This window comes from Erythranthe guttata, chromosome 11 (assembly GCF_056151865.1).
Source record: "Erythranthe guttata isolate IM_541 chromosome 11, IM_541, whole genome shotgun sequence".
Classification (NCBI taxonomy): domain Eukaryota; kingdom Viridiplantae; phylum Streptophyta; class Magnoliopsida; order Lamiales; family Phrymaceae; genus Erythranthe; species Erythranthe guttata.
Window position 1 is genome coordinate 6,235,575 of NC_142543.1, and position 20,812 is coordinate 6,256,386.

The 20,812-nt window shown below is 32.6% G+C and overlaps 1 protein-coding gene across 1 annotated transcript; it reads right to left on the bottom strand.

Moving 5' to 3' along the window:
• Window positions 1-937: 937 nt before the first annotated feature.
• On the bottom strand, window positions 938-9,001 carry SFC (ARF GTPase-activating protein). The gene is made up of 19 exons (XM_012992640.2): window positions 8,401-9,001; window positions 7,549-7,625; window positions 6,825-6,925; window positions 6,301-6,371; window positions 5,814-5,876; window positions 5,291-5,335; window positions 4,936-5,001; window positions 4,810-4,857; window positions 4,612-4,707; window positions 4,474-4,515; window positions 4,169-4,384; window positions 3,922-4,053; window positions 3,623-3,847; window positions 3,438-3,524; window positions 3,016-3,351; window positions 2,764-2,909; window positions 2,570-2,663; window positions 1,976-2,484; window positions 938-1,479 (listed from the first exon to the last, which is right to left on the bottom strand). Exons 1-19 carry the CDS (start codon window positions 8,443-8,445, stop codon window positions 1,362-1,364), a joined length of 2,517 nt encoding a protein of 838 aa, XP_012848094.2. The 5' UTR covers window positions 8,446-9,001; the 3' UTR covers window positions 938-1,361.
• Between the last annotated feature and the right edge of the window lie 11,811 nt (window positions 9,002-20,812).

The following is a 20,812-nucleotide window of genomic DNA, read 5'->3' on the forward strand; positions in this document are numbered from 1 at the left end:
TTGTTGTCTTCACCACTTCCTGAAACCAATAGTCCGTTAGAACTCTATCGTAATAACGTATCCAATGCATTATACCATTGGAGTTTATAACTATGTCTCAAGGGGGTGAGTGTAATTATCGATACCACAGGGACCTTAAAGTTATTTAAGTATACCTCAGGGGTGTGGTTGTAATTTACCCTTTATTTATTTATTTATTTATAGTATATTTCCAAACATAAATTAAAAGAAAAAAATATAGTGAACATTCAATTTTATGGTTAGTTTGTCTGATATATTTGAGTTAAATTTTATACAATTAAACCTTTATAAATTAATATAATTGAGTTGAGACTAGGGGAATTCTATTAACTTGGCCGAATATTAAATCATGAAGTTAATAATTTAGAACGTTGTGACCGAGTTTGTACCAAGATAAATTATTATCTAAGCGAGAGATTATTAATTTATCGACTATACAACAATGATCAATATGTTACATACATACTGAATTAAAAAAAGAAAATCAAAAAATTAGGTGAAGAACGTCGATTAATTGAGCTCCGTGCTTCAAAACACGAAGGAATAGTGTTATAACTTATAACGGGTTTCAGAGCCATAAACAAAGAGCTTGCACTGCGGTTCACAACTTGTTACGGGTAGTGTAAATCGAAAGTCGAAACAAGTTCCCATAACAGAATTCATATATCCGAGAATACGTCAGAAACTGAAAGCTGATTAGAGTATCAAAATCAAGAAGTCGGAAAAAATCTGTAGTAGCTTTCAATTCAATCGTGTACAAGTTTGCATTTTCTGTTTATGACAAACGGGATTCGTGTAACACATGTAGAAATTTTCGATCAATTATATATCGACATTGTGCAGTAGAGAAAAGAATACATCAAAAAGAAAATTCAGTGCAACACCAAATCCAGCAGTCGTAATTCACAACAATCGATGCAACAAGGCAAAACTCTTCTTGTTCCAATTCCAAATCAAAGTGTATACACAAAAGTTACAACTCATCAAACCCTCACATCCTAACTCGGAAAAACTAACATTTACTTACAACAAAACAGAGAAACCGACCGACGAAGAAAAAAGAAAAGAAAAAAAAAACCTCAAACCGCCAATCATCACCAGAAGAAAGACGCGTGACAAATAATAGGTGAATCAACATTACGTTACAGTCTCTTAGACCTAAAGCTTTGTTCCACTAGTTCTCACAAACATTAAACAACACAGCCAAACTAAAACAACCACGAATTCATCATAGGCTCGGGCAGCAATCAAATATTGAGAAAAGAGGAGATGAAGCTATAAATACATAATTACAGTAGACTCATTCTCTCTCTATATCTCTTAACCTCATCATCATGACTTCATCGATGATGCGTGTCCGACAGCAATGCAAGAACCTCAACGTCATCAAAATTTGATTCGACCGCAACTTGAAAAGGTGTCTTACCTTTCTCATCCACGGCCTGTGTATCTGCTCCCCTGAATTCAAAACATAACACAACTCAATAACAACAAACATCCGTATATATGTAAAATGACATGAATAAATAAAAGGGATGTGATAAATGTCGTTTCAGTTTTAATAATACTGTTTTGACTTCAAACGTAATTTTGACCATTTTCGAGTCTGAATTTGGCAAAATACACTAAATTTATAGTTCCTTGAGTTAGCTTTCTAGTTCAATTTGAATCAATAAAAATTGGATGTCTGATTAGAAAGATATGCATGGACTAATGAATACTGTCTGGAACTTTGATGGTTTGAGTTATCTAACGTTCAAAATGTAACTCATTCGTACATAACCCTGTCACCCGACATCCAATTATGCTGATTCAAGATGTATTAGAAAGCTAGCTCAAAATAGTACAGTTTCCGTGCTTGAATTTTGCCAAAATCAGACTAGAAATTGGTCAAATGACGTTTGAAGTCAAATCGGTATTATTTCCGATAGATAAATGTAAATGAAAATTTTACCTTGTGAGGAGAAGTTTTGCCAGAGTAGTTTTGCCTCTAATGATACACCGATGAAGTGGGGTCCGCCCCTTGGAATCGGTAGCGTTAACATAAGCAGCGTATTGCAAAAGAAGCTCAATCATTCCAATATCGGCAGTTTCACAAGCAAGGTGAAGTAAAGAACAACCATCAAGATCAAGATCATCTATTATTACACTATTATTGACAATGACATCATCACTTGTACTTTTTGTCGGGTTTAAAGAAGACCCCGAAAATGTCTTGTGTAATGACAACTCAGCAGAGTAGGGGTCGATGGCAGTTTGCTCTTGCAAAAGCATTACTTTGGCAAGTGTAAGAGAAGGGTTACTTGTCGTTTCTAATTGATTGTAAATAGCATTAATATCTGTTTCTGAAGTAACAATGAGACCATACAAGCCCTTCTTATCATTCGCACGAACAGCATCCCACATTTGCTGTGCCACTGATTGATTTTCTTTTTGCTTCCGAACAAATAATTTATCTTCATACTGTCAGAAAACAAAACATAAATCTGAATCAGAAGGTAACTTTAACCAAAACAGTAAAAGAAAGCAACAAAAAAAGGAGATTTACTTTGACATGAATAAATTTTTCCTTAATAGAAATCGAATCAGCAGGACTAGGCTTGTTGAAGTACACCATTTGCTGCTTATTAGTCCGATATAATCTTCACAAAAAGAGGAATAGATAAGTGACATACAGAGAATATAACATCAAATTAAATTATACGACAATTCTACACCCAAAAATAATAATTAAAAAATTACCCCGAGGGACCAAGATCAACTTGGAAAACACCGTTGGAATGTAGTAATTCCTCCCACACGGAATTTGCAAAAGTGTTGCCCAAAGACTGAAACAGATTCAGAACAGACGGTTCCCAAACTTTCACATCGAGAGTCAACGATCTTACCTAGTGTACCAAAAAAGCAAAACAAGAACCACTTATATGTGATATTCTTAAACATAAAATATAAAGAAAGATAAATGGGTAAGACCTATTTTGACTATTTATATACCTTGGATATGTGCACACCAAGGTTACGGTGGACACCCGAGCATTCTATGCAGACAAGTACGCCGAGATTCAAGGATGCCCAATCTGGCTCAGGTGCACCACAGTCAGCACATCTGTCATTGCCACACACTTTCTTTAATACATCGATTGGCTTTTCGGTTTTTAAAGCAGTTCTTTGCTGTTGTGAGATTCTCAAAGGACGGTCCATATGCAAAGAGGCGAATCTCTCGGATGTGTATTCTTCAACAGCTCCATGGTCATAGTCAGCACTTTCGAACGAACTACTCTCGCTCGTTGACCGATGATGGCCACTGCCCATTGGACTAGCAGGCAAACCCTGTACCGATAACAACAAATTCTCAATCATTAACAATGTCAGAAAATGACAGAACTAATGTAAAAGAAAGAAGAAAAAAAACGTACTCTTTCAGGACCCTGAGAACTCAATAACGAGGCAATCACCCCCGTGATTTTCTCAATCCAGTCCATTTGATCGAGGGCACTTTCTGCCTGCACTGACAAGCAAAAAGAAAAAGAATTTTTACCCCATACAAAAACCAGCAAACATCAAACACTAAATATAAATTAACGGGTCAAGAAAAACAGACCTGCAAAGTGTAGTTCTTGGTAGGGGAAATGATACGGAAGCAGAATCTTAGATCTGACTGGTCGGCGTCGACTTTAATAGTTGAAGTCAAAAGGTTAACCGTATGATGGGCAACAGATTTCTCATCGTGGACTCCACCATGATAATGTGAAGACAGCCAACGACTTAGTAATCCAGACCCCAGTTCTGAACTATTCCTTTGACTCGAAAGTTGACTGCCCGATCCCTGATAAGGAATAGTATAAGGGTTCTTTTTTCGTAATAATAATCATTGCAAGAATATAACTAATATCAACTCACAGAAGGTTTGCTGCTTCGTTTACGATAATAGTAGAGCATTCCTCTGCTATCAAGAACAAAGAACCTTCTTTTCCAATCACCTCTAAGGTTCGATGACCGTTTCGAGAGATAGCCTTGTCGAATTGTTTGAACCTGAAAAGATCTTAATAGGCTTCAGCTAGGAATGCAAATAAAAAGGGAATAATATAAAATCCAACTGAGGGGTTTGTTTATTTTTTTATTTGTTTAAATGTTAATATTCTTTGACCTTTCCTTTTGCAGCAGATAGCATGACAGCCTCTATCATCTTATGTGAACTCCGACCAATGGTTTGTATACCATCTCCATTTGGTGATCCGTTCGAAACATTTGATGACCAACGGCTCTCTCTATCAATTTGTCTTTTATATTCTTGCATTCTCTCGTTAAGTGCTGCTTGTTCGTAGTTTGATCTCTCTTTCGATTGCTTTGCATAAGTCGAGACCTGGACAATATATATGCATTATCTATTATATACATCATCTTTTTTTTAATTCTTCTGCAACAATTAGAAAGCAAAACGTCAGGACAAACCTGGTTAATATATGGTTCCATCTGATGCAACAGCTCATAACCCTACACGAAACCAGAGAATTAAATGAGACGTGTAAAAGAAAAAAATTAAAAAAGTTTTTATTAGGTGTACGAAGTTGGACCGTTTTGTTTTTTTACCTGTTTGAAATAGCGAAGGTGAGCAGCCATTGTTTCACTAACTGCTTCCAAGAATTCGAATCTTTTCTTTGCTTCAACGGTGGAGAGAGCAGTGACCTGGACGATTGACATACGTTAAGCACGATGTGTGTTTATAAAATTGCAATTTGCGTCCAGAATAATTTAAAGATAAGCAGAATGTAATTGAAAAACACCGACCAGATTAAACCGGGCCTGCTCAAACGTTGATCGTGCATGATGAAGCTCCTGGATTATTGGATAAAATTAGAAATTGGCAGCATAGGGAGTTAATATGCAATTTATGGATTAAAATTTAATATTTACCTCCTCGAGGAGACTCGCTACATCACTTCTTGTGCCTTTCCTCAATGCCAGAAACTTCTCACGAGCCTGTCTCAACATGTAAGTATTAGGACACTATATTAGCTCATAACATAATGAACAATATACTAGTTATAATAAAAAATGGTTATAGCCTATAGAGAGAGAAATTATATCGGGTATAACCTATTGCTACCCGAAATTCAAGAAAGACCAACTGGACCGAAATTCAAGAAAGTTTGAAGCAGCATGGTGAAAGATTATTTATTTATTTATAAATTCAATAAGTTGCATTGTTATAATGCTTTGGGGCACTAAATGCAAAAGCGGGAATGGAGGAGTCGAAATGAAATATCACCTGGTCATAAAGAAGACTAGCCTTGTCAAAGCGTTTCCGTGCCTCCTGCATATTAGTATTCGTTATTGAATGATAGAACATAAATCAATTAACAAAAGAAAAACAATCAAAAATCACGAAGATTGTGGACAAAAGCTGTCAAAGTCAGGGTGAATATATCAGTCGGGCGAACACATAAAAACAGAGGTAATCATATAAACTCATAGAAGAAATATAAGTTGATGTGTTCACAAAACTAACTTTAATTTTCACCTTATTTTTGTAAAATATCTTAAATGTCCTTATGTAAATTGGATATAGATAAAAAAAATAAAAAAAATACGGGTACAGTTGTAGCTTTAAGACCAAAAAGGCTGATGTAGAAATGCTGTTGAGATTATCTCTTAAAACAGCTTATTTTCAGAGAAGCAAAAGCATAAGCTGCATTTTGCAAACAACCCAAAACAGATTGCGAACCAAAACCAAAAGCTTTTGCAAACACCACCGAAGTTTTAAAATGTAAAGAAGGGTAAACATATAGTACCTTGACGTCATGCAAATCTAAATTTACAAACTGCAGCAATCGCTCATTTAGCATGTTCTCGACCTGCACATTCATAAAGGAAAGAAAAGGAAACCAGCAACAGATGGTTAAATAAATATAGGTTATTGTCTTATTGCATAATACATTATTCCCTATGTATTATTAGCATTTCCTCTACTCGTTTACCAAAAGACATTTAACTACTCAAAAAAGAAAAGTTTTTCGAAGACCATTCAAATGTACCTAGGTTTGTCCGTCAAAGTTTTATGTTTCATAATTTAAAGAAATACAAACATTATGTTTTACACAGCCATAATATAATCCCTACGAAATTTTAAAACCAAAAATGTTTATTTCAATAGATCCCTTATCTCGCATACAAAATCTGCATATCTTATATTGTGTTTGTTTAAGGATTTGGCCGAGAATTGTAAGTGAAATAAAAACAGAACATCTCAGAAAACTCATGCCAAGGCGATCACTTTACCTGAGATCGAAGAACTTCTTTATACGTCCCAATTTCCCTTAACGCAATAGTGAATTTTGTCATAACCGGACCTACAATTTGATATTTTTAAATTATGAGCATCAATGTTAATCAGAATATTACTACAAGCTCGTCTACCATGCAAAGATGAAATTAGTTGCTTCATGTCTAATTTAGAGTACCATACCCCAATACGATCAAATAAAAATACGAGAAGCACTTCGAATCCAAACAAAGAAAAAACACATTAGGATGTGCAAACAAATGCTTAAATTACTAAGATTTTATATCCAGCAACTCAAACAAATGGACCTGTCATAAAAGAGGTAATGCGACGCACTAATACTTGAGGATATTACATGTATAACTATTGCACATGCATAATGACTTTTGAGGGTCTTACGTATATAGTTATTACACATAGATTATGACTGCTAAAATGTAAGCCGATACTGCAAGATGAATGGTACACAAAGCATATATACATTACAAACAGGATAAAAGTTAAAACATTTTATTTATACCTCCAAAGGCAACACTGATGGGGTCATTATGCCCACCACCGAAAGTTTCAAGTGCACTCGCAAAAGCTATGTCCCCATCATATCCCTCCCCAAGTCCTTCCCTGCGTTTGAAACGTTGGCAAAGTCGAAAATACTCAGAAACCACAGAATAAAAAATAGGAATGCATCCAAGATCAACGTTTTTTCTTTAATTTCTTCTCCGAAAGAATATATAAATCGGACAGCTTACAACACCTGTGGCGCTCCTTGCCCACATTTCAGAAGCCAATTTTTTTTTTCGATTTTCAAATAAGAATATTTAATTTGGCCATTAAGAGGAACGCCCCTTGCAGACAGAAAGGATACACTGCAGTGCCTCTCACTGCTATTTGTATTGATCTTTTTCAATCAGAGCCACAAAACAATTGTTTTGGAGATAACTTTCTCTAGCCAACAGTATATATTCCTCTTCTTTTCTTTGTCGTCTAAGTGAAACTAATTTTACGGTTCGAATTATATGACCTAACCAAAGTGCTAATTTAATATTAGCACATGCCAGACAAATAATGATATATGTGGTCTCAAGTCGAGGCTACCACTAAAAATTAACAGCAGTAAACATTGAATAAAAAATTAAGGAATGATACTCCGATGCTAATTCTGATTTACAAACAAATTATTAACTTAAAAAGATACTATAATGTGAAGACAACAAAAGCAGAAAAATAAGAATTTTGTTTCTCACGTGTATTTTCGACATCCTTTGTAAAACTTCAAACATCGTTCCCCCAAGGATTCGGAACCTTCTTCCAAGGTTTGTATCTGTTCACACACAGAGCATTTTTCTCAGGAAACTACCAAACGAAACGAAAAATCAAATTACACGTGTGTGGATAACACAGAATTTTATATTTCAAGAAACTAAAAATTTATAAGACTTCAATCATCTGGCTTTCTTCCAGAAGGTTTAACTATATCTGCAAATCACCTTGGACCGTGTCTTATAATACGATGAGTTCAAATTAGTCAAATTCAATGCACATCTCCTTACGTTTTATTATCATTGATGACAAAAATAACTACTCGTGACATCCTTCAAAATAGATTTATTCAAACATTCCTTACTGGGAATCACAAATCACAACGGTGACAAGTAAAACTCCATAACCTAAGAACTCCCCTCGTTTTTCCCTTGAACAAGAATACCAATAGAAATCGAAAAAATTGGACTAGTTTTCCTTCATAATTGAAACAATTGAACCTAACATACCATCAAATTACAATGCTAGGCCATAGATAACTACCGTAAGTACAGAAACACCAACCACTTCTTCGAGAGACGAGCATAATCACAATTATTTATAGAGAATTAAGTTAAATAAATTATTGATTTCTACAAATCAGAAGTAATAATAACAATCCAAACAACGTATCCCCAACTCAGTTTTGATCAATTCATCACTGAAAAACCAATACTAACTCAGATTAGCTGATTGAAGTAAAATAAGTGAGAGAAGTAAAAAAAAGTAAAAACAGAGAGAGAGAGAGAGAGAGAGAGAGAGAGAGAGAGAGAGAGAGAGAGAGAGAGAGAGAGAACCTGTTTACGGAACATAGGAGAGTCATCAAGCTTAGCAAAATGCATGTTTTCGAACCCCCAATTCTTCTAATTTCTCTTCAATTCAAACTCTTACTAATCAACATCGCACTTCAATTTGACAGATACAAACTCGATCTTCGCCTCTTCAAGCTTAAACCCTGATTTTTTTTTGCTCCGATCTCGGAATTTAACTGATCCAACTCAAATCCCAGCTCCAATAAAAATATAAACAAAATTTATTAAATGTTCACTTTTTCTAGGAAACAAAAATGTGGGGGGTTCCACTGGGGAATGAAAATCAAAATTCTGTTGGTACAAAACCCTAGAACAGAGGAGCGGAGAAGAACCCAAACCCTAGATAAAAGGAAACTGAAGAAGAGAGAGAGAGAGAGAGAGAGAAAATGTGTTTAGTGTGTGTTAATGGAGAAATCTTGGGAACTGATGAATGTTTTGTTGAAGAAGCAACATTTGATTTTTGGGGAGACCTTTTTTTTTTTGTTTTCTCAATTATAATAATTTCTAGTTTGATTTTATTTAATTTCAGTTGTAATATTTTGAGTGTTAAATTGTATATATTTAATTTTTACTTTATTATAATAATTATTATTATTATTTTAGTGTCACTTTATATGAGAGAAAAGTGTAGAAGTGGAACTGGAAATTGCTGTCATCAAGAGTTCATGACAGTGTGTTAAACCAATTTAATACAAAATTACCTTTATATATATATATATATATATATATATATATATATATATATATAATATTTTTATTTTTAAATTTAAATTAAAAAAGAAAAAAAAGAAAAAGTTTATGTTTTAAAAGAAAGAAAGACACAAGACAATGGGGCACACACTTTGACACCAGAGACAGTTACAGTGAGACAGTTTCAGTAATTTTCTTTTTTTTTTTGTTCTGCTTTTATTTCTTATTTTTTAATTGTTTTCTGCATTTTAGCTAAATAATTATTCATTTCTCACTTTTTTTTCCTTCTAAAGTGTTTTATACACACTTAACTATTTTAAATATTTTTTTTTATTTTAAATTAGGAATGATATTTTTGAATTATGCCGATGTCGACCCATTCCCGGTTTTAGAATATTCTTTATTTGATTTAAAAAAATTCCCATGTTCAATATTTTCGGAAATAATTGGATTATCGTCGAAATTATCTAATTTTCAGTCTAATTTAACATTTTTGAAAATTTATATTTGTTGTGTAATTTATACCGTATATTGATTTTATTTTTTTTAATTTTGTATTCCATTGATCCTAGTGATCTGTGTTTTGAGTTTCAATTTTTGATTTTCTAAAAAAAACTTGGAACGAATTTAAATTAGTTTTTTTTTACTTCGGAAAAATAAATCGAAATACTATCACCCCTAGGTATTATAGAGCGTATATGTATTTAATTTCCATTTGTAATTGGTAAATGTACATACTTTAAAAAAAAATTGATAAATTATATTTTATTGTATTTGATCTAGGACCCTTATTGCATTTTATTATATATATATATATATTAATGTGAATATATATATAAGGTTAAGAAATGAGAGGTCCACTTAAAGTATTGGATTGATTCAATTATTTGGGTGTAGTTCATTAACTCATGTAATATTAAGGTTGTGGTGGAATGAGACATTAAATTTGGATAGTTACATAATATTACAACATCCATATTCTTATTGTCCTTATCTTCAATTAAATATGAATATTATTTGGCTCTTTCTTTTTTGTTCTCCTCTTCAAATTAAGCAAGAGCCTAAAAAACAAACAAAAATGGCCTTGCCAATATATATCTCTCAAAATACTCAAATATTCATTAAAATTCGTCCAATAAAATAAGCCAAATTGGCAACCTATTTATAAGATCTAAAAAGACTCATTTTTCACAAGGAAAATGACTCCTACCTAATCTAAAATAAGGAAACTTATAAATAAGCAAATCATAACCATAAGACTCTAAAATAATAAAACATAATAAAACCTAAATTAAAAACGTGCATAATTAAATTAGATAACTTGATCTTCAAGTCGACTTCTCGATCGCCCATCTTAACTCGCGACATTGGGCTTGTGCACGTGCATGCAATTAAAGCTCAATTTCGACACTGTTCCACTTCGAATATCTCTTCTCTCAAAACATGAAAGTTGTAGATCTTTCAATTTTAAATGTATATTAGTTATAATAAAATTTCAAATTTATTTTCAAAATAATAATTATTAACAATATAATATACAATACTTATTTTTTATAGCATACATATTTTAATTTCTTATATAATATGGAAAAGAATTTATAAAAACATTTACTAAAATATTTAAATACTAATATAATATACTAATTATGTAAAATATAAACAATGATTATATGTTGTTAAAAGTGGTGTACTAAAATATTGTTCCCCTTATATTATAGATATAAAAATCCATTTATAAAAAAAGTTGTTGGAGATGACCTTATGAACCTATAGCTCATTTCCACTTTATTTAAATACAATTCCAATGTCTAAAAAAGAAAAGAAGAAAAACGAAATACAACACACAATCATAAAAGTATATTCAATTTTACTCTATGTAGCAGGATATAGGAAAACAGACACGGCAAAACGGGAAAACGAATATAGGGAAACCCTATATATCGAAAATTCAGATACGAGAATGTGGGAAAACATGCAAATATTAAAATAATACAGGTGCATTTATAAATTCTAAGAAATATTATAAACATTGTCATATATGTTTATCCTAAATTATAGATGTGTATCAAAAGTTATACATAATTTACAAGTCCCTATTCATATGGGATATATAAATCTGTTTCAGTATATCATTATCATCTATAAAAATATAAGAACACTAGAAGAGAAAAAGAGACAATTTTTTTAAAAATATAAATAAAGTAGGCATGCAGTTCTAAGTATTTATTTGAAATATGTTATGGATTTTATTGGGTGGAAACGCGTTTCCAAATTTTCATTATTTTTAGAAACGTCCTCAAATCTTTTAAATATTCATAGAAATAACACTGGAACACTGTGGAAAGGTGTCATTGAATTTCAATTTCTAAAACGTATCCGCAACATGAAAAGCTTAGAAGTTTCCGTACATCATTGATTGTATCACATGAAAGACTTTTATTTAATTTTATGCGGAAAAACCTTAATCACATAATCTTGAAATCAAATTCATCTTAAGAATATAATCACGTAATAGAGATTATCGACATACCGTTCGCCATGGATTTCGATAGAGACGATGAACAATAGTTATCTACAAGCCGAGCCTAGCCAGGCCTCCTTCGAATCTCCTTGAGAACTTTAGTCGTAGCACACATTCTTCTCTCTGTCTCTCTAATATCACAACTCACTAAGTATTTCTGTAATTGATGGAATTCTCAATTGCGTCTGATGGTTGAGCAGAAGAGTTGTAGATTTCTTTTATAGACGAGAGAAGAGGGCCACGATTAATTTGTAACGGCAGAAGAAAAATCCCACCCATCATGGTATTTTATTGCCTTCAACGTTACAAATCAATTATCATAAAATCACCTTAATACCATAATTGAATTACCCACAATTTAATTAATTAAAATAAAAGATTAATGGACCAAAAAATAAAACGTTAAAAAACGTAAAACTAACATCACAATGTAAAATCAATATTACTTCAGAATATTGAATTTCCGTTATTTAATATGAACACCTAAGACGTATCGACACAATTTTCATTCACTACAAATATAAACTTGCATAAGATTAATTTACAAACATTATGCGAATACAATCTTAACATAATTAGTGTAGTTTAATATGTGTTCTCACGTAATTAATTCACACATAATTTTGTATGTTTCACTACTTTTACCTTTCGATTAATTGAGATTTAGGATATCTTTAATTTAGGGGTCTTCCCAAGAGCTTTCCTTCTTACATTATCTCCAACCAAATAGAGCTATTTAATTAAAAAAAAGTTCACCCCACTCTCACTATTAAACCATAAACTACAACAACGATAATTATAATAATCAATTATTAATAATCATAACACAATAATAATAAGTTGGTGATTAAATGCAAATATTATATTATTTAATAATACACATATTTAAATATAATTATATAAAACTAATAGTGTTAAAGGTTTAAATTTAACTACTTTGCGCCACATCCTAATTTTTTTAATCCATATCTTACATTTATACCCTATATCCTATAACCTAAATATTCAGGTTTCTCTCTTAGATCTATTCTCTCTCTCTCTCTCTCTCTCTCTCTCTCTCTCTCTCCCTCTCTCTCTCTCTCCCTCCCTCCACTCCATGGTTGAGGGAGATGGTGTCTATGGCGATGACGACAACTATGGCGGTGGATGCGATGGCATAAGGGGGGACGGTTATGGAGGTAAGGAGGCAACGCATATGGCGATGGCGATTGGAAAAGGTGGTGTGAAGTCAGATCGATGGTGCATGGGATGCGTCGACAATGGCATCTAGGGTTCAATGTGGGCAACTAGGGTTGGTGAGCTGCTAGATTTTGGCATACAACATTTGGCAGCAGTTGGAGATTTGTTGGTTGCAATACATGGACGGTGGCTAGAAATTGTTGATTGCTAGGGATTGACGGCGCTGGAAGTTGTTGGATGTTAGGGTTTGACGGCAGCTGGTAGTTATTGGCTGATAGGGTTCGCAGTATTACACCATAGTAAACCGTAGTACATCATAGTACACCATAGTATATTACAATTTGTTGTACTATATTTGTGCAAATATAGGGCGTGCAGTGAAGTGGAATTCAAGTTTTAGATGTCTACTACTGAAGATAGTGACTATGGGTGACTATAAATGTCTACAATTGTCGACATAAGATAAAATATAAAAAAAATTAGAAAAAGCAAAGAAAATTTAAATTAAAGAAAATGAAAAAAATAAGTTTTTTTCTGTAATTTGCAATATTGTATAGAAAATAAGAAAAAATAAGTTTTTTTATAGGGGTAATATGCTATAAGTCCCTCAAACGAAACCTAATTTGAACTAAATGACAAGTCGAAATTTATTTTTTTAATTAAATCCTTAGTTTCAAATAATATATGAGCCACATCCCTAATTTTTTTTTAATCCCTATCTTGCCCTTTTAACCTAAATTCTCTAACTTATATATTCACGTTTCTCCAATTCTCATTAATTTCGTTCTTTTAATTTTCTCCCACGTTCTCTCTCTCTCTCTCCATCTCTCAAACGGTTCTGCACATCGTCTTTTACAATTTTTTCTTCTCTCATCTATCTATCTCTATATCTCTCTCTTGTTTTCATGACTAGTAGCACAATGAAGGGACAATAATAGACGAGGCGGCGGCGGGGTCTGTGGTGGTTGAGGCGGCGGCGGCAGGGGCTGTGGTTGTCGAGACAGGGGTGAGGGGTTGTGATTATTGAGGCGGCGGCGGGCTATGCTGTGGTGGTGGTCGAGGCAGCGGGGGTTGTGCCGTTGTGGTGGTCGAGGCGGGGTGAGGGGTTGTGATTGTCAAGGCGACGACGGCGGGCTATGCTGCTATGGTGGTCGAGGCGGCGGGGGCTGTGCCGCGTGGTGGTCGAGGCGGCGACGGGATGTGGTGGTTGAGGCAGCGGCGTGGATGTGAATATGGCGGAGATTTGATGGAGAACATATATTTTTTTACCATTTGAATATGATTTTCATGATCTTCAAGAGATTGTGCTTGATTTGTGTTCAAAGTGGTAGATCTAGGTTTTTCCCAAGTTGGTAGGTGACTACAGGTTGTGACGGCTGCAGATGTTGGCTATTAGGGTTTGACGGCTGATGCTTTGAGGATGCTAGGGTTTGGTCGTACAACGTAGTATACCATAGTATACCGTAGAATACCATAGGACACCTTAATTAATATACCATAGTACACTGTAGTAGACTATAGTCTACTACAGTATTGACAACAAAAAAAAAAAAAAAATAGTCTGTAGAATAAAATATTTTTTTGATAGTTGTGTGTAAACCATAGTACAACATAGTATACCATAGTATTTTAAAAATCTGCTGAATTATTTAACGAAACCCGAAATTCGAAAAATAAGGAAAAAATATTGTTTATAATAATGTAAAAAGTGCTAGAGTGAAAATTGAAAAAAGAAAGATGAGTGAAAGGGTATTTTCGGAATGAATTTAATAAAGGATGTGAAGCAAATGTTTAGTTGAACTTGTCATTTAGTTCAAATTAATTTTGTCACCAGGGACCTATATCTTAAGACCCATATTTTAATAGTGTAAAAAGGCTAAAATTAAACAAAAAATAATAAAAAATCATAAATTATGTAGAAATAAAAAATTAAATGTTAGATGCAAAATAAAGATGTTAAATGCAAAATAAAAAAAAAACGAGGGATGCAATTTGAACTTGTATTTAGATTGGCTGTTTTGGAATGAATTTTATAAATAATGTGAAGCAAATGCTTAGTTGAGCATGTCATTAAGTTTTAATAAGTTTTTGTCACCATAAACTTATATCTTTAACGCCCAAAAAATTATGCAGTTGCAAACTGTGATTATTGGAAAGTTATTTGTGGATATCCACCAGACATATGAAGCATATAAGTGTTTTCAAATCTTTTGCAGTTCTGCCAAATAATAAGAGTAAATTGCAAAAAGTACCCATGTGTAATCTCCAAATAGCAAAAACTCCCCTGTGAAATTTAGTCAAAGGCAAAAACCCTCCGGTTGACTTAAGTGTGGCTCACTCGCAGGTTGTGCGACTGGTAGTAGGTTTTTGGACGTGAAATGACAAAATTGTCCCTAAAATTTTTTAAAAATTTATTAATCAAATTAAGTATAAATTTTTTTAAATATATAATAACGGAATTTAAATTTCTTTTGATGTAGCCATAATTTAAAATATATACAAAAACTATGTGATAATAAAAATAAAAATAAATTAAAGACCCCGTTGTACTTTATAATTAAGATATAACAAAAATAAAATAATTAAAATATTTAAAAAATATAAGAATTTATTAATTGCAAAATCCAGGGGGTATTTGTGTCTTTTTATATGAAGTCAACACTCAAATGATCAATTGGCCGAGTGTGCTATTTAAATAATTTCACATGGGGATTTTTGCTAGTTTATTTATCCAATGGGGATTTTTGCTATTTTAAGATTACACAGGGTACTTTTTGCAGTTTACTCAAATAATAATAATACTTGTTTACTATTATATCGCCAAAGATTGAGGAGATGGGACAATTAATTAGATTTTATTAAATTATATTATATAGCACTACTAAAGATGAATCAAGAATTCTCGGAACAAATAAAAAACAAAAAGAATGGTGGTGTGACAACTTTAGTTTACTTTTTGACTACTTACATTTTTTTTTGTGCACTTTCTCAATTATCATCCACAAGTGCAGCTTCATTTTTTTCCCTATTAAGTTTTTTCGTTGTAATAAAAACTGTAAATGCATAACAAATTCAAAAAAAAATTATTTTTAATCACAAATTCTCAAAATGTATTTGGTTGGAAAAATTACAAGTTAAGGAAAAATTCTGGAGAAATAATTTTAAATAATTCCAAGTAATATGAGTATAAAATCTATCACGATAACCTCAAACAATAGCAAAATATTTAAAATATATTGCTTAATGAATTCATCCAACTAATGTGAACTGTTTTTCTATTATAAATAAGAAATACTGACATGTATTCAAATTCTTTAATTCAAGTTACATGTTCAATTTCTTGTTGGGTAAATTACAAACACCCCCTGAGGTATGGTCAAATTACAAAAACTCCCTCTTGTTTGGATAATTACATCTACCCCCCTCAACTATGATTTTTTCTTAGACCTCCACCTTTATGGTGCCAAATTCAACATAGTCATCTAGATTCCGTGAAATGTGCTCTAGTTTGTACTCGTTTTGTGTAAAAAATACAGTTTCCGATGCACCACAAACTGATATATACAAGCTAAAAATCACATAATATGATCATCTTGCTTCATAATGTAGAGTTTGAATGGGATAAAACGGGTACAGAGTGATAATACTCCATATAATCTCGAAGATTCCACTAAATTTGAGGAGTTGAGAGGGTGGTTGTAATTATCCAAACAAGAGGGGTGTTTTTGTAATTCGACCATACCTCAGGGGGGTGTTTGTAATTTACCCATTTCTTGTTTGTTAGTTAGAAGCCATTATTAATACGAGGGAAAATTAGTGAAACCCCGCATTCGGTATTTCAACTTAGGAGACGCCGGCTCACTTTTGCTATTTTGGGATACCCATTATGCCATAGTTTAAGTTAACATCACCCCATGCCCGCATGGGTGTAGCTCAACTGGTTCCGGAGGTGGTAAGTTGGTGCAAGGTCCTAGGATCGAATCCTGGCAGCCGCAGTGTGGGAATTTCAACTCCAATGAGATTGGTTCCTTGTGGGCACCAGGTCCGGGTCCGCTACCTTAACGGGCCGTTGAGTTACCATGATTTACATTCCTCCATCAATCCTTGTCGGGCCAAGGGATGGGGGCCCTGGGGGCGAGGGATTTCGCCTTTTTGGTGCAAGTTAACATCACCCCATCACATTTTGAAACTGCCCACTATGCCCTTATATAGGGGTGAAAGTCGGATGGATCGGATCGAAATTACCATTTTCGAAATTTTTTCAAAAACATTCGGAAGTATAAAATCAATTCCAATTCCAATTCCAAAATTTTTGGAATCTAAAAATTCATTCCATTTGCAAAATGCCCGGAAATTTTGGAATTTCGGAAAAAAATCGGAAATCACATAAGCTTTAAAATTTCGAGACCTAACCGAAATTTTCTAAAATGTTCATAATTTTTCAAAAATAAGAACATCCACGTCGATAAAAGTAAAACTAATAACTACTAAATTTCAGTTAAAAAAAATAAATAAAAATAAACACAACATAATGTCCAATAAAACTTCTAACAACAATTCATTATGTCAAGATCCTAAAACAAAACTTATAGGTGTATTTTTCGGAAAGTAAGTATTATATAATAGATATTATTTATAGGTGTATTTTTCGGAAAAAAATTGGAATTTTCAGAATTAAATCGGATCGAAAATCGAAAATTTCAAATTTATTTTATATAATTCCAATTCCAATCCAAAAAAATCGGAAAAATTCGGAAATCGAAATTTCGAAAGTCGTAATGAAATAAGTTGTTCTAAAATCTGAATTTTTCGAATCGAAACCGGCGGAAATTGGAAATTTCGTTCCAACTTGCACCCCTACCCTTATATCTCTCGATTTGTACTCTATACCTCTTTTATTTATTTGTTTTTTTTTTCCGTTTTTTTTTTTCATTTTTCGGCATTTTTGTCGACTTGTAAAATCGTAGTTGATTAACATATACAACCACTAAAATCGTAATAGACATCATATTTTTGTATTGAATAGTGCCACAAGTCAATAGTTGGATACCATGAATTAGTAATTGATCACTATAATTTACTAGTTGTATTTTAAATATATATTGATTTTCTTGATTAATGAGATTTTTGGGTTGTAGGTGGGGCCACCTTTCAATCATTGCTATAACTTTTACATCGTGGATAGTGGTTCAACTTCTTGATTGTGGGCTTGGTGAAAAAATACATATAGATTGTGCTGTATTTATTTTTTGAATTTATGGTATTATTGAAAATTGTAAACGAAATATTGTTGGTGAAAGAAGTTTTGGCAATCTTTGATGTACCTTTTTTTGTAAATATTGGCATGAAATGGTCTTGAATGGAATACTACGAGTTTAGTACACGAATACCAATAGTGATTAGTTGAATAGCATAATTTAGTAGTTGAATATTTGTTTTAGTGGTTGCATATCATAATACGCTATTCAACTATGATTTTAGTAGGCGAATACACTAATCAATTAAATTTTAGTAGTCAACGGAACCTAGCTATTGGAAGAAAAAAAATCACATAATAAATAAATAAAAATTGTGCAAATTGGTGAAAATAGTAAATATAAGGGTAAAGTTGGAATATGTAAAATGATGAATTGTCTCAAATGGGTAAACTATGGTAGGTCTATTCTTAGTAAAAAAATAACCGTGTGTCTCAAAAAATTCCAAACACATGTAACCATTTTTAACATTTAAAAATATAATTAGTATTTCACCAGTGTGATGCTCTTGGATCATTTTCAAGATTAAAAAGTCATATTGTAAAACATAATCAAACAAAAACTATCGATAATTGAAATACAATGCACTTTAAGACATAAAAATAAAATGATTAATTTTTCATAACAATCATCTAAATACATATACTTGATAATTTTAGTGTTATAGATAAGAATACATCAATTCAAACAACCATTTTCATAGTCTTCAATGTTGTAATGTATAAAATGAAATTATTGACTAAAAAAACGTGATATGCAAAATACAATACATCATTCGTACCAAATGCTACAACTCCTTCATTCAATGCGTTCGAATCATTAACGTGAATCTTATCAATCAAAACAGTGCGTGTTATAGTAGACAACGATGACATTACATATAAATCAACATGCACGTTTTCATGTATCGCGTTCACTTAGCGCTACACATTACTTAAACAACAATCATATAAATGTTTTAAAAATAAAATAGATGTATATTAAAGTACTTTGAAAAAGACAATCTTGAAGAAGCAATAAGAATATTATTTTGCAAATAAACTTGTCCGTGCAGAATATGAATACACGAATCACAAAAAGTTTATGCGTGCTTGCATTTATCAGAAAGTTGTAGATCATTTTAATAAATAAAACTAAGGTTTAAAATTTTTAAGCAATGAAAATAATATGGATAAGAAATAGAGATACTTGAATTATTATGACGCTTTCAGTGTTTTCAAAACTTGTTATGGTCTGCTCAAACTACTCAAACGCAAGATAATAACAAACATCCTTCTAATGTATAGTCTTTGTTTGTCTACCTTACTTGCTTATTTTATAATATCCATATATTCTTTCTAATCGTCCAGCAATCCCAAAGCATAACATGCATTCTAAAATTTGGGTAAACAACGTATCCACTATTGTGATATCCTCATAACTTGTGCAATATATTTGAATAGCAAGTAATGTCCTCAACTACTAGTCTTCTCTTTTTTCATGAGGAAATAACCATCCCTATTGAAAATTCTTTTTTTTTTCTTGACTCCCATATGTAAGAATCATCCTTTGTGCACGAGTTGATGTGGAAATTTTGCTTACTTATTTTTTAAGTTTCGATAAATTGCTTATTTACCTCAACAAGCAAAGAACATTGTTAGTTTAGCATACAATTTATTCAACACATTTTGTAACGATTGGTTATCATTGAATACAACCGTTTGATTGTTAAGCAGATGAAAGCTAAGTCACGGAGGATCTTTGTAATGTATATCAAATATCAATGTGCTTCAAGTGGCCTCGAATGCCAAAAGGTTCCTGCAGTCATAATACATCTTGATACGAACCCCGTAGAACTTGTTACGAGTTCCACTACCTTACGCGGAAGCAAGATCAAAACATCAAAAAAACAAGGAATCAAAGGGTTGGAACCGCGACCCGTTGCTTATAAAGAAGCAAGAACCTTGGTTCCGATATGTTTGAAAAGCTCTTAAAGAAATAGAGATAATAATCTCAAATATTAATCGAAATTCGTCCATTAAAATAATCCAATTTGGCAACCTATTTACAAGATCTAAAAAGACTATTTTTTCACAAGAAAAACGACTCCTACCAAAACTATAATAAAAAACTAATTAATAAGAAAATTCTAACCATAAAGAACTCTAAAATAATAAAATCATAGTAAATCGTAAAATAAAAACGTGCATAATTAAATTAAATAACTTGAACATCAAGTCGACTTCTCGATCACTCTTCTAAACTTGCGTAGACATTTGGTTGTGCACGTGCATGCACTTCCAGCTCAATTAAGACATTGTTACACTTCGAATCTCTCTCCGCTCAAAACATGAAAATTGTTGAACTTCCAGTTGGATTTCCATAGCAATTTGAATCACCTTAATTGGACGTCGTTTGAGAGAGTTATAACCCGAATGGTAAAGATGCCAGAGATAGGTGATAATTTCGGATGCATGTAAGTCGGCTTTTCCAATGAATTAATCTCTTTCTTTTATTCCAATTCCACACCACTGAATCTTCAAAGGTCTGATTGAAGCCTTTATATTTCAAGGCCAACTCGAGTAACGTCTTTAAACTCCTACGCTTTCGCTTCTTTCAATTATTCATCTTGGAGTTTGTCAGAATCGTTTTATACTCCCCCCTCTTTCAAAGGATTCGTCCTCGAATTCGGACAAGTATAAAGCGGAGTACATATAAGTCCTTGTTCATGATCAGCCATTGTGATTGGTGCCAAATTCATTATTAGCCTTTC